The 14,205-nt window shown below is 38.7% G+C and overlaps 1 protein-coding gene across 2 annotated transcripts in view; it reads left to right on the top strand.

Annotated features, from left to right (window-relative positions):
* Positions 1 to 5,805, top strand: part of Pdgfd (platelet derived growth factor D) — a 215,166-nt gene extending 209,361 nt beyond the window's left edge. For both annotated transcript variants that reach the window (XM_057768565.1, XM_057768566.1), the window contains exon 8: positions 3,635 to 5,805. In XM_057768565.1, coding sequence (XP_057624548.1) covers positions 3,635 to 3,760 — 126 coding nt within the window. In that variant the 3' untranslated portion in view covers positions 3,761 to 5,805. The remainder of the gene's footprint in view (positions 1 to 3,634) is intronic.
* The last annotated feature ends 8,400 nt before the right edge of the window (positions 5,806 to 14,205 follow it).

The following is a 14,205-nucleotide window of genomic DNA, read 5'->3' on the forward strand; positions in this document are numbered from 1 at the left end:
ACCATTACCAAGTTTCTTCGGCTGCTGTCATTAATTCAACGGTCACTTCTCTTTAAAGGTGGCCAGGTAACCCATAACCTACCAGTTTGCTCTTGCTGATAAGAGTTTTTCATTTTTCTTTTAACTTTCCATGCTTCCTCCAATCAGCCTTGCTTTCTTCATTTTTTTAATACTGCGTACCTGACTTAAAACTATTACATGGTCTGAAAGCTTTGAACATCAGTGCTGGGATCAGCCGTTAAAGCAGTTCAATTTCCACTTTGTTCAAATAGTGCTTTTCTGTCTTATCTGGAGAAAGTGTCTGTCAATTCATTTTTTTTTCTTAGCAGCAAAACACATATATATTGTGCTCTTGTAGCTTATTATAAAACACAAGGGGGAAATCCCTGAAGAATCAGAAGTCCAACTAGAAAACCTGTCCAAACTCTTATAACAAATATTCACTTTGTTTGCCATCAAATGGGAAGCAATCAACAGAAGACTGCTGTTCCAGGTGCCTGTCACTGGAAATTATCAGAGCTTAATAATGGTCTACTGTAAACAAATACTTAGGAAGCTCCTCTTCTTAGGAATCATGTCACTCCCCAGTAACCCCTCATCCTGGTTACATGCATATGGTCTGGGACAAGACTTAAAAAAATATACTGGAGAAATTTTTGGTGATGCTACAGGGGTCCTACCCAGTCCTGTCCAGAGCCTTCTTACCGAAAATGGCAGAGTTTTCCTATTTGTTGTCAGTCGGACTAGTTGATACCCCAAAGTACATGTATTACATGGATTTTCATGGAAGAATAAGAGCTTTTTCTTTTTGTATTGAATTGACCTTATTGCTTCCATGTTGCCTCCTGTGTTTGTTGGAGGCTAGATCACAGGGAAGACGTGAAAGAAAGAAAATTATCCATATATTTCCACACATCACCTTCACCAAGATACATGTTTCAGGATCTACTTTGTGGCCAACATGCATGCTGCTTAGAAGTACAAACCAAATCTTCTGTGATTAAGGACCTTCCTCAGGCTGCCTGGAACTGATTACGTTCTGGTTCTCTCACTGACAAGCTCCGTGATTTCAAGCAAGTAACTTAATCCCTCTTAATACATGACTTATTATTCATCTAGTGGAGCCCTAATAATTTCATACCTGCAAAGCCAGTTACAATAGGGTTTGGTATCTGGGATAACTCAATGTTGGAGATAATATTTACCATCTTTATTTTTATAATCCATTTATTAGAGAGGACATAAAAATGTGTGACACAGATTATGCATGTGTAGTTGTAGCAGAGTCATGGGAGAAAATTATACAATCTATGATATTGACATTTGAACTTACGGGAGCATGGTCCTTTATTTTTGTTGTTGTTGTTGTTGTTGTTGTTTTTGAAACCATTTTTTTGAATCAAACTCCAGGTCCCTTGCCAGAATGAACATAAAAAGAATGGTTGTACTCTGCCTTGCTGGAGAGCCAAACAAACAGCTTTGCTAAAGGCTAAAGAAACAAAGACTGTGGACTGGGAGGATCGGTCCTGAGGAATCTTGACAGAGTTGTTCTTAATACATGCTTTGGGTTTGGTTAGGACTTTCAGCACTCACTGTAAGAGTAAAAACACAATTCATAGTGTAGAACTGTAGAGATGCCATAGAAAGTTATGCAGGCATTAAAGTAAATCCTCCACCCCGCCCCATGTAATCTTCAGTGAGATCCAAAGTATACCAAACAAAGCATAAGGAGCTCCCACTGAACTTCACCCTCGGCTTCAGGCAAAGCTTCAGATACAGAAGGAAGTGGTAGGTATAACAGAGAGAGACATGTTGTCAGCATTCAGAAAACTAGGAGGTAATATTCTGGTCCACAGCGTACATCCCCAGAAGACTGTAGAAGAAGGACTTCCATAACTTATAACCTTTCCTGTCTGATCAATAAATCATGCATGGCCATACATCTCCACCATGTAACAAACAATGACCAGAAATGGGGAAAACCTGCGCAGACTTTTGGAAAACTGCAAGATGCTGCACAGTTGTTTGCCAGTATCATGGTGAGGAAAGAGACAACTAAAACACACAGGCTGGTAGAAACCTGTCTACATACAGAAGATAAGGGATGAGCTGGCTAAGATGAGTTTGCGATGTTACCAAGTGTATGTCCCTGGGACAATGTTTGACTCAGTGAAGCATGCAGCACACAAGAAGGCATAGAGTCTCTTTAAACTAAAGATATGCAAAATTATTTTAGGAGCCAGAGAGATGGCTTGGCAGATATAAATACTTTCTGTGCAACCCTGCCAACAGGATTCAATCCCCGCAACACCCACAGTAGGAGAGAATTAACTTGTCCTCTGACCTCTGCTGACTCTCTCTCTCTCTCTCACACACACACACACACACACACACACACACACGCCAAATACACTCTTTCACACACACATACACACACCATGCAAACAGCAGTAGTAATAAATAATTTTGAAGGAAGAAAAATTATTTTATACTTACTTATTTTAAAAAGTTATTATATATACTTATTGAGTATAGTAACACAATGATTATATACAAATATTAGTGTGCAAGTATTGTGTTGTAGCTCAGTCTTTTGAATTGCAGAAAGCATTATATAGTCACATTAAATAGTCACTAATGGCCCTCAGGGGGAGTGAAGGAGGGATTTGCTTTAATCTAGCATTTATTCATATTGGCATTCTGTTCAAACCTTATCATTCTGTCCTTGGTGTTAATATATTTAGTATTATATTTGTTTACAACACATACTTTGCTAAGAGCAATGATATATTTCTACAGTACTTAACTCAGCTTAGGTCTTTAGGAGGCTATCAATAATACTGTCCACTAAGACACCTGAAGACATCTTCCTACTGGCAGAAAGGCAGGGATATTATTCTGGGAGGAGTTATGGGGTCAATGATTATTTGTAGAAATATCTAATGTGTTTATTTCTACATCAAGTTTATCTCATTCACTGGACTTTTCAAAGGCTTGTGTACTGTCTTCGTTAGGATTTCTATTGCTTTGAAGAGACACCATAACCAAGTAACCAAGGCAACTCTTTTTTTTAACTGATTTTTATTGAGCTCTACATTTTTGTCTGCTCCCCTTCCTGCCTCTCCCCTCCCCTCTTCAACCCTATCCAAAGGTCCCCATGCTCCCAATTTACTCAAGAGATCTTGTATTTTTCTACTTCTCATGTAGATTAGATCTATGTAAGTCTCTCTTAGTGTCTTCGTTGTTGTGGAAAATATTTAATTTGGGGTTGGCTTGCAGTTTCAGAGGTTTAGTTCATTGATACCATGGAATGACATCGTGACATGCAGGCAGACACAGTGATGGAGAAGGAGCTAAAAGTTTTACATCTTGGTCTGCAGGCAACAGGAAGTGAACTGTGTGCCACACTGGGCATAGCTTGACCATATAAGACGTCAAAGCCTGTCTTCACAGTGACACACTTCCCTCAATAAGGCCACACCTACTCCAATAATCCACACTTCTTAATAGTGCCACTCCCAATTTTCCTTCAAACCACCACACATACTAATCATCAGAAGGGGAATGGGTGGGTGGCATCTGGTTGAATTAAACCCCATGGGTTTTCTAATAGGAAATATGCTTCTTATTCTAGGTATTAAAGTTTGAGCCTGGCCATTTCAAGAGAAGGGGCAAAGCTAAGAACATGGCTCTCATAGATATCCAGTTGGATCACCATGAGCGGTGTGACTGTGTCTGCAGCTCAAGACCACCACGATAAGACACCGTGCACATCTATACATGAAGCATAAAAAGCCCTTTAGGTCCAGACATGGTAAGGGACTCGTCCCACCCTAAGCAATCAAAATTGTTTCTCAGCTGCAGTGCAGTGAACACAGGTGGAAACCTCGCTTTGTTGGTGCCATGGCAAGGAACAGATACCATTAACTTCTATATCCATAAATATAGGGATTCATTTATTAGTAGTATGTGAAGATATGTATGTATCCTGAGATACATGTCTATCTCCATGTGTGTATATAGATGAAATATTTTATTCAGTATATTTACTGAGGTCCTCCAGAGACAAATGATTAGATAGTTACTCAATAATTTTGCTGTATTAAGGAATGTGTCAAACATGTAAAACATCTCTTTTAAAAATTCAAAATATAAATTTTTTGAAATGTTTCACAAAACATCAGATCTTACTCTCTTAAAGAAGGCTTTTGTCCATTAAACAAAAGATGAGAGATTCTTATGTATATCTTAATTCCATGGCAAAAATAAAGTTTCCAGGGGCAAAAGCAAATATTTAAATATTTTCTGCATGAGATGCACTGCACACGTACAAATGAGGACAGTAATTATCTTTCTTTCCCCGAAAGAACACCAAATAATACATGGTTGTTAAGGATCAAATAAAGTCCTTTTTATGTATTTTGTCAAGGCAAGTTCGCTCACTGAGCATGCTTCTCAATGAATTGCTCAGGAAGTGTTGTGATAGTCCTTCATGAGGCAATCAATAGGTTTCAGCAGAATTTTTTATTCTTTTCTGCAGAAAAGCAAGTATTTTCAGAAATAGCATGCCATTATGCCTAAGCCTTTCAACATGGCGTTCACAGGAAGATGTGAGTGATAGAAAGTCGGAAATAAGCAAATATTGACATAACTTGGAATTGAATGGGCTATTAGATACAGTCTGCATTTAAAAATTGATCTACATTCTCCAAACTGTGCCAGTCTTTCTCTGTTTTGTTTTTGCTTCTGTGTTTTCAATACATATGCATGGGTTTATCATGTTATATCAGACAGGCCATCATGAAATATAGCCTAAAAGCTTTTATGTGTTAACAAAATGACTTTTATTTATATAAATTCCTAATTCTATAGTTAAGATTCTGAATACATATTCTGAATCAGTGGAAATTACATGTGAGGTTTCCTGTCCTTTGCAATCTTCAGACTCTGTTCTGTAGAACCTGCTAGAGGCTGTGGAGGTTCACGCTTACCCTGCTTTCCCCGGGAAAGCTTTCTGCGTTGGTTATTAGGAATGAGAGTCAGTTTCCCTCAGTAGCTCCCTTGTGTCTACACCAACGTGACTGGGTCCAGAAACGGGAAGTCATTCATCTCTCTCTCTCCAAAGCAAGAAATTTAGGAGGGAACACTGAAGTCAGGTTCACCTGGGCTGGTCTCTGGGAACTACATTCTTCTTCCTGCCTTGAAAGTAGAAAAGAGAAGTAATTTCTTCTGTGAACCCAGTGCTGCCCTGAGCACAGACACATCTGGTCTATGATCTGTGTCCAGTAGACCTGTGCTAATTGTCACATGTCTTCCGAAGGTTTGTGCGTTTCTACTCAATGAACATTAGGATTAAATACTGTGTTGTTTGGCTGTCCAGCATGAGAAGTGCCCCAGGTCACTTTTCCTCCATGGCCACTTACAGGTTTTCTGTGAATCAACGATTTCCTGTACCAAAACTAAACTGTAGTTTACCTCACTCACTGTCTACACCATAGATGTAAACACAACATTAGAGTGCTCTACACAATTCTCAATAAACCTTCCAGGCCGCGATAACCAGGAAAAGCCTTACTGTCCTTTATTTACTAGCTGCAGGATGAGCAGGCATATTCACCGAGGCCTCCTTCCCTTTCTTGAATGTCTTACTGAACACTCTCTCTTGGTTTTCTGTTATCTATTCCACATCCAACATGTAGCAAATAAATTTGCTTTGTTGCCATCAAAGGACTGAGAATGAAAAACAAACCATTGTACAAATTGCATTTCAAAATAAACTAATTAATATACAGTATGCATAACTCACTCACCTGGAATAATGCCATTCACTCGATGTGTTCTTATAGGGCAGAAAACTCTCATAAGAGTGGGGGGAGTTATGGTTTTTGGTTTGGTTTGGTTTTGGGTTGGTTTCTTCTCTCTTTTTTTTTTTTTGTCATATCAGTAACATGCAGCTTTTCCTCTTACAGTGTTTTCTTTTTTATTTTATTTTTAAAACTGAAAACAAACTATTTTTCATTTTACATATCAATCCCAGTTCCCACTCCCTCCCCTATTTTATTTTTAAAACTGAAAACAAACTATTTTTCATTTTACATATCAATCCCAGTTCCCACTCCCTCCCCTTTTCACGGCGTTCTCTATAGAAACGTATTATGTTTCTTATCTTCATAAAAAATAAATACAGCTTTTGAACAAAATGGCTCAATTATTTAGAACTGGATTGAAACTTTAAAAGGTGTACAACCTTACCAAGGTATGTTTACAAATGTTTCTAACAGGAATGGCAAGATGCGCAGTTGTTAAGAGGACCAGCTCCTACCCACAGGCCTCCATGCTCACTGCCTCACAGTTGAGGCAGTGCTTTTTCCTTCCCCTCTCTTTGCTGGTGATCTTGGCTTCTTCTGTGTTTCTTTCTCCAGGCAGCGTTCCATGAATTCTCCTCTAATATTGCCCACCTAAGAGAGCTCCCGTCCTTTCGCTTCCTTGGGGCCTTAAATTAAGACCATCACATCCTTAGCTTCCTTTGTCCTGCCCTTCCATCTGTCTCGTCACTGCTGCCCACTCGGGGAACCAGTTGAGGTCTCCCCCTGTAAAGAAGCATAGACTATGACCACAAAGAGGGGTCTCTTATAGTCAAGAACACTTGCTTCCAGATTGATCTTTATGGAATTTTGTCAGAAACAGAATAGAAACTGCAAAGAGCTAAGGGAACCCTTGTTTCTAGCTTGATGGCTGTAGACGCATAGAGAATAAATAAGTACAGAAATGTGTGTTATATGAAAAAAATTAATGTTTTCAGCAGAAATATGAACCACTGTGTTAACCAAAGGGTAGGAATGGAAAAAAGAATAAACAATATTGTGTGTGATAGTAAATTCAGATAGCTTAAAGAAAGCATCATGAAAACTATATGCAAAGCATTTAATGTAAGTGCATTAAAAAATTCACTTCATCTCCTAAAGTTTACATGTATACAGTTTTCCTCCACTGCTAACTCAAAATATATCCAAATGACTCATATTCTCACAGGCTCTTCTGGTTCAGCACAAAGTTAAAATTCTCAGATCCGTATTCATTCCTGAATTCCTAGAATATACATTTTTGTTTATTGGCGGCCCTATCATATGTTTTGGAAAATAGAATATTTATAGTGCATTGGTTTTATCAACATTAACTCAAATTCCATTGTTTTAAAAGATCAACTTGAACACTGATATCTACAAACATAAAAGAACCCGCTGAGATGTGTCAAATAAAATAGACATTGGGTAAGCTATGAGAAGTTAGATTATTGCTGTTGAAGTTATATTTTCTTTTTATCCTTCTATTGAAAATAAATTTTTTATACAATATGTTCTGGGTACAGTTTCCCTTCCTCAACTGTTCCCTGTCCCTCGCCACCCTCCAGCTCCACACTTTTTCTGTCTCTCCATAGAGAAAAAACAGGCATCTAAGGGAAAATAATAAAATTAAGTAAAATACAGTAAGATAAAACAAAATAAATCAGACTATAACAAAACAAATAAAAAGAAAGAAAAGAGTCAAAGAAAAAACACAAGAAACACGTGTGGACACAGAGACACACAGACTTACCCACGCAGGTATTCCATAGAAACACAAAACTGGAAGCAATAATGTGTACACAAAGGATCTACGCCTTTTTTTTAAAAAAAGGCCTTGACTCAACATTATGAGACAAAGAATCTTCAGAGATACCTTTGAGTTTATTTTGTATTGACTGTCTACTGCTAGGCATGGCCTACACTTAAGAGTAGTTCATTTCCCCTATGAGACTCCCTTGGGGGAAACTACCTTTTCATTTGCAAGTGGTTATCAACTAGAGATAGCCTCTGGATTAGGGATGGGATGGGGACATGTGTCCATTTTTCCTCTCAACACAGGGACTCCATCTGGTACAGGCCCTGTGCATGCTGCCTCACAGTCTCCGTGAGTTTTTATGTGTATCAGTCATGTTTAGAAGGCCTTGTTTCCTTGGTGTCTACATCCCCTCTATCTCTCGAACTCTGACCACCACATTTTCTGCAGAGTTCCCCATACTGAGAAATAAAATATTTGATGGGGACATCCCATTTAGAGCTAAGTGTGACAAGGTCTCTGTATTTGTTCCCATTTGCTGCTAGAGAAAGCATCTATGATTCTGGCTGAGCAAGACACTGACCTTGAGTAAAGCAGACTATTACTAGGAGCCATTTCATTGATATGTTCCTTTAGCAGACAGTAGTATCTGGATTTATCCTAGGTCTCTGGGCTAGCTTCTCTCGGATTCTTGGCCATCCAAGTAGTATAGGGTGTGCGTTCCATCTCACAGACCATAAATCCAATCAGATATTGATTGATTAATCCCACAAGTCTTGTGCCACTATTGCACTAATGCATCTTGCATTTGAATCACCATTGTAGATTCAAATCATCAATGGTTGTGGCTGGATGGATGCTTACTTTTCTCCTTTGATGACATGCACAGTACCTTCTGATACCATGAACACTAGAACACTAGGCGATATGGGTGAAGGAACCAGACGTCTTGGTAAAGACACTTGACCTCTCTCTCTACATTCGATGTGTAACTGTATTCTTCAGCAGTAGGACCTTACAATAAGCACTAGCAGTCATTTAGATAGTTTGTGGTTTCCCATGGGAACTCTTTGTCTAACAACTTGATCCTGTGTAACCCATTCCTTGTACAAGAATCTTCATTTGTTAAAGAGAGATGTCCAATTATGGCACTGTCTCCCCCACTACTTAGAGATTTTCTTTAGAACACCTTCATAAATGTATGGTTTAGGAAGATTCTAGTATAGTAGGTTTTCATTACAACTCCTCTAAATGGCCCTTAGTTTTAGCTGCCCCATTCCCATCACTCTCTTTCCTCCTCATCACTGTTTTATCCTTCTATTCCAGATGCTCCCCCTCCCACAAGTCAATCCATCCATAGTTATCTATTCTATTTCCCTTCCTAAGAACATCCATTATTCCTGCCAGTCCCTTACTCTCTACCTAACCTTTGTGGTGATACAGATTATAACTTATTATCAATGACTTAACAGCTAGCATCCACATATAATTGAATACATGGTATGTTTGTCTTTCTGTGGTCTTGGTTACCTTCCTCTGGATATTATTTCTAGTTCTATTAATTTACCTGTGAGTTTCAAGAGTTTATTTTTAATTAGTTGCTGAGTAATACTCCAATATGTAAAGGTACCACATTTGCTTTATCTATTCATCTGTTGATGGACTTCTAGGTTGTGGCCAGTTTTTGGTTATTATGAATAGAGCATCAATAAACATGGTTGAGCAAGAATTTCTGAAGTAGGGTGAACAGTTTTTTGGGTACAAACCCAAGAGCAGTATAGCAGGATCTTGAGGCAGATCAATTACCAGAATCCCGAGGAACCAAAACTTAATGGCTATACTGGTTTGCTCTCTGACCATCAGCAGATAAGTGTTCCCTTTTTCCGCATCCGCACCAGCATGGATTTTTTTTTTTTATCCAGTCTTGCCATTCTGACAGGTGTAAGATAAAATCTCTCAAAGTAATTTGAATATACATTTCCCTGATAGCTAACGATAATGAACATCTATTTAAGTGTTTTTCAGTCATCTAAGTTTTCATTTTTAAGAATTATCTGTTTATATCTGTACCCCATTTTTATTGAATTATTTGTTTTCCTGAAACCCAGTTATTTGAGTTCTTTATAGATTTTATAAATCAGCCTTTTACTGTATATGTAGTTAGTGGTCAAAATCTTTTCCCATTCTTCAATTTATTTCCAAATGATGGTGTCCTTTGCTATGCAAAAAAACTTTTAGTTTCAAGAGATCCCATTTATTAAGTATTGTTTTCAATGCCTGTACAAATGATGTTTGTTCAGAATGTCTTTTCCTGTGCCAATGAGTTCCAGTCTATTCTCTATTTTGTTTTTTAGCAGCTTCATTGTTTCTGGTTTTATATTGGGGTAATAGATCCATTTAAAATTGAATTTTGTTCAGGGTGATAGGTATGAGTATATTGCATTCCTCTAAATGTAGCCATTCAGTTTGATCAGCAGCATTTGTTGAAGATGCTAACTTTTTTTTTCAGATTGTATTTCTGGCTTCATCAAAAATCCGATGTACTCAGTTGTGTGGATTTATGTCTGTGTCTTTAATTCAACTCCATTGATCAAAGTGTCTGAGTTTATGCCAATACCTGCTATTTTTATTGTTATATTAAGATAGGTTATGCTGATACATGTAGGAGTTCTTTTATTATACAGGAATGTTTTAGCAATCCTGGGTTTTGTATGTTCCAATATTAAGCTGAAAATAGGATTTGTCCTTCCACACTGGGGAAGAAGTAGTGAATTTCTAAGTTTTCAGGGCTCCTAATAGTCATTGAGAGCCAGTCAGACGTTAGAATGATTGCCAGTGTCTAGGATTGCATTTCTTCTTTTAAAACTTGGATACATAAAATGTGTCAGTCCTAGAAAAACAGTTCGGTGTCCTTGCTTTTTGGAAAATAACAGTCTATGGGAAGAATCAGATAGAAATGTAAGGTACAGTGTCTGGGAGCTCTAGGAGAGAGACTTCTGAGCCAGGAAGGAATGTGTGTGTTCATGCTCCTCAAATCTACAGGGAATTCTGCTCCTAGTAATTTGAGGACCAGGAAGGCTAACAAGAAAATCCAGAGGTTTTGGGAACAAGCTGGAAAAGGCAGAAGAAGAGGCTTTGAGATGCCCTGGATGGAGTCATGTGAATTAGACACCAAGAGCATTCTCCTAGGAGAGCCAGGAAGCAAATGAGATGCCAATTTTGAAGGCACATTATTTAGGAGAGGAGCCAAGACATGCTGCCGTCCTTATAGAGGCCACAGGAAGAATGCAATGATACTTGAAGAACAATGACAACCAATGAGCTCATAAACCCATAACTCTGTGTTCCAAGATCACAGTAAATACTCAGTGAGGGTTAGTTAAATGCCTAGCCCTGTGCTAGACACAACAGATATACAAAACATGTGTCCCTTGCTTTATTGATCCAGAGCAGGGACAACGGATTAAACAAATTATTACATAATTGATCAGAGGACAGGGAATGATTACTTGAGAAAATTATGTTAGAATATGAGCAGAAAAATTAATAGGTAGCAGAGAAATGTGAAAGAAAGGATTATGTTAGAAATTAAAAGAAAAATGGCTAAAGAAATTCTTGGACTAATTAATTTAAGCAGAGTTGGTAATGGATTTGAGTGAGGCCAAGGAAGATCATGGATTGTTTGAAGATCACTGACTGAGCATATAGAAGCACCATATGACAAGATGAGGCCAGGGAAGAGGTGCAACAGGCTAGATAAGGCACACACTCTGAGATATTAAGGTAAGTAACCTTTGATATGTCCAGGTGGGGATATTAGGTGGGTATTTCCGTGGTGAATCTAAAACTTAGGAGTCCAGGAATGAGAGGTTAAGTTTAGAAGTGGTCAAAATAAGACCAGGCTGAAGAATGGGGGTGGAAAGCACAGAACAACTGGAAGAAAAGAAATCATTTCAAGGGGACCCAGTCAATTTAACCAATGAATATAGAGATGACAGGATGTCTGACTCTTGCCTGTAAAGACTTCTCTAGGCCCCACTTCACTCGGACCTTGAAAAGCACTTCTCCTATAATAGCATGGTAAACAGAGCTACTAATGATGATATCTGTTAAAGACATTTTAAAATGTGACTAGTGTGGCTGACAAAGGTTTCATTTCCTTTTTTATGGCATTGCAGTTAGATGCTAATAGTTGCATGGTGCAGGTAGTGGCTACTATATCAGCTAAAGCAGCTATAGGCCCTAGTTGTCACCCACAGGGTTATATTCACAGCAGTAAAGAGAAAGGGAGCATTACAGCCAGATCTCCAGCAAAGGAGCACCCAAACCAAGCTTTCTCCAGATGACAGACCCAAGAAAAATTTAGTCTGTCCTTTGGAGAGGTGGAATCTGAAAACCAATGATTACCGGGACCCATATGGCAGTATTGGGAACCAAACAACCATAGAAAGGCAAACAACAAAAAGAAATAAAAGGGAGGGGTGACAGTAGCACCTTGCAGTGGCGACTGGTCTGAGGGATCTCGTTGTTCCCACTGGTCACACTGTCTGGGCATGTCCCTTCGTTGGCCTCTAAGAATCTCAAATGATAGATCACGAATCCAGTGAGATCCCATGGAGGGGGGCGGATTGTGATAGACTTTCAGAACTGCGACTGAAACCACTTTCTGCAGCAGGTGACTCATACCTGGAAGGAAAGAAGTTAGTCAGTTCTCATTGTTTGGGACAATGATGCTGCATAAAGTCACCCTGATCACTGAATTAGCAACTACTCTGCTGTAACTCCTAGAAGTACAGAGCCACGGAAACATCTTCATGTACACTAAAGATTTGCCACTCAAATTGGTAACCAGGCAGGAAGAAAAGGAAGGGTGACCAAACTAAGGATAATAGGAAGAAGGAGGAGGCGTCAGAGGAGATGCCAGCAAGATTCTGGGAAAAGAAGACATAGAAGTGAGACAAGAAACCACTTATATTTTATAAGCTAACTCTTATATCTAAAGATAAGAGTTAGCTTATAAACCTGAGATATCGGCCAAACATTTATAAGTAATATTAAGCCTCTGAGTGATTATTTGAGAGCGGCTGCAGGACACAGGAAAACTTCCATTCACAGTTCAGTCACTGGTCATGACATACTCACTGACTGATCAGTGGGTAATGTGATTTTATGTGAATTTCTGGCTAAGGACACATTATTGACTAAATATTGATGATGGATTAATATTGAATTCATAGCTAATTGCACTGTACTCTTGCCTCAGCAAAGCTTCCTAGCATGTGTATTTTTACTGTAAAACATGTCACAGTCACAGTACTCTCAAGAAAAGAAACTACCTAGTGTTTTCCGATTTAAACCCTGTAAGAACACTAAATACAGTTTGGTTATCACATAAACAGAGCTGAAGGTTTGTGTGATAATTTACTTTCCCCGTATACACAAATGGCTCGATGAAGATGCTTAAGTTTAACATAAGGCTCTGACGAGAAGTGTTAAACCAATTAGTTTTGCTGAGACACACAACTTTCACTCTGCCGTCCTAAACAAATCAGTGAAACAGTAAATAAGTATTTTGGTCAACTATTTACCCAGAAATAGAGTTTAAAAAAAACAGACTAAAAATAAGTTCCTGAATTCCAATACCTCAAACTCACCACATTTGGCTCTTCAGGAAGTAAAGTCATTTTCTTTTTCACCCACAAGAAGAAACATTTCTCCGAGAGACACTTCAGCCAACTGTATAAGCCTTCACATAAGTCTCAGGCTCATGCCTTCTTTCTCATCATAGAAATTGAAAACAGAATAAAAACCACAGAACTGTGAATATTACAGGCCTAAATTGAATCTTAAAACAGAAAAGGAAATGAGACAAAGCTAAATCATCAGCACAGAGCTGTGTCTAGAATAGGTTTAGTTTTTTAATAGGACATTTTTTCAAAAATGCACTCAGCAATTATTTTTGAGAATTGACCATGTTTCAGGCCCTGCACTGTACTGGGTGCTCAGAATACAATAATGACTATCACCGTCTTGACTTTCTCTGGTTACAGGAGGATACCAACATATATGTTCTGCCCTCTCTTAGAATACAGTTCCTCCAGCTGGGGTAAGGAGTCTGTGGAGAATAGCATTTACTATGCAAAAAAGAGGACCCAAGTTCAAATCCCCAGTACCCACATAAATAGCCAGGCATGACTCTGCAGTGTGGAAAGTCTTTCTATCTATGTGTTGTTTTTATTGGTTAATGGATAAATCTGTTTTGACCAGTGGCTTAGCAGAATAGGGCAAGGTGGAAGTTCCAAACAGATAGAGGAGGAGAGAGAGTAGGCTGACTGAGGGAGAAGCCATGTGGTCTCTGCTAGAGACAGATGTGCTAGAACTTTACCCAGTAAGTCACAGCCGTGTAGCAATTCACAGGTTAATAGAAATGGGCTAGTTTAGGATATAAGAGCTAGCTATCAATATTCTTAAGCTATTGAACAAACTGTTTTAATCAATACAGTTTTGTGTAATTATTTGGGGTCTGGGCAGCTGGAAATGAACAAGCAGCCTCCCACTACAACCCTAGGCACACAAAATCCCAACTTTGGGAGTCAGAGATAGGTG

The sequence above is a fragment of the Chionomys nivalis genome, chromosome 4 (genome assembly GCF_950005125.1).
Source record: "Chionomys nivalis chromosome 4, mChiNiv1.1, whole genome shotgun sequence".
Classification (NCBI taxonomy): Eukaryota; Metazoa; Chordata; class Mammalia; order Rodentia; family Cricetidae; genus Chionomys; species Chionomys nivalis.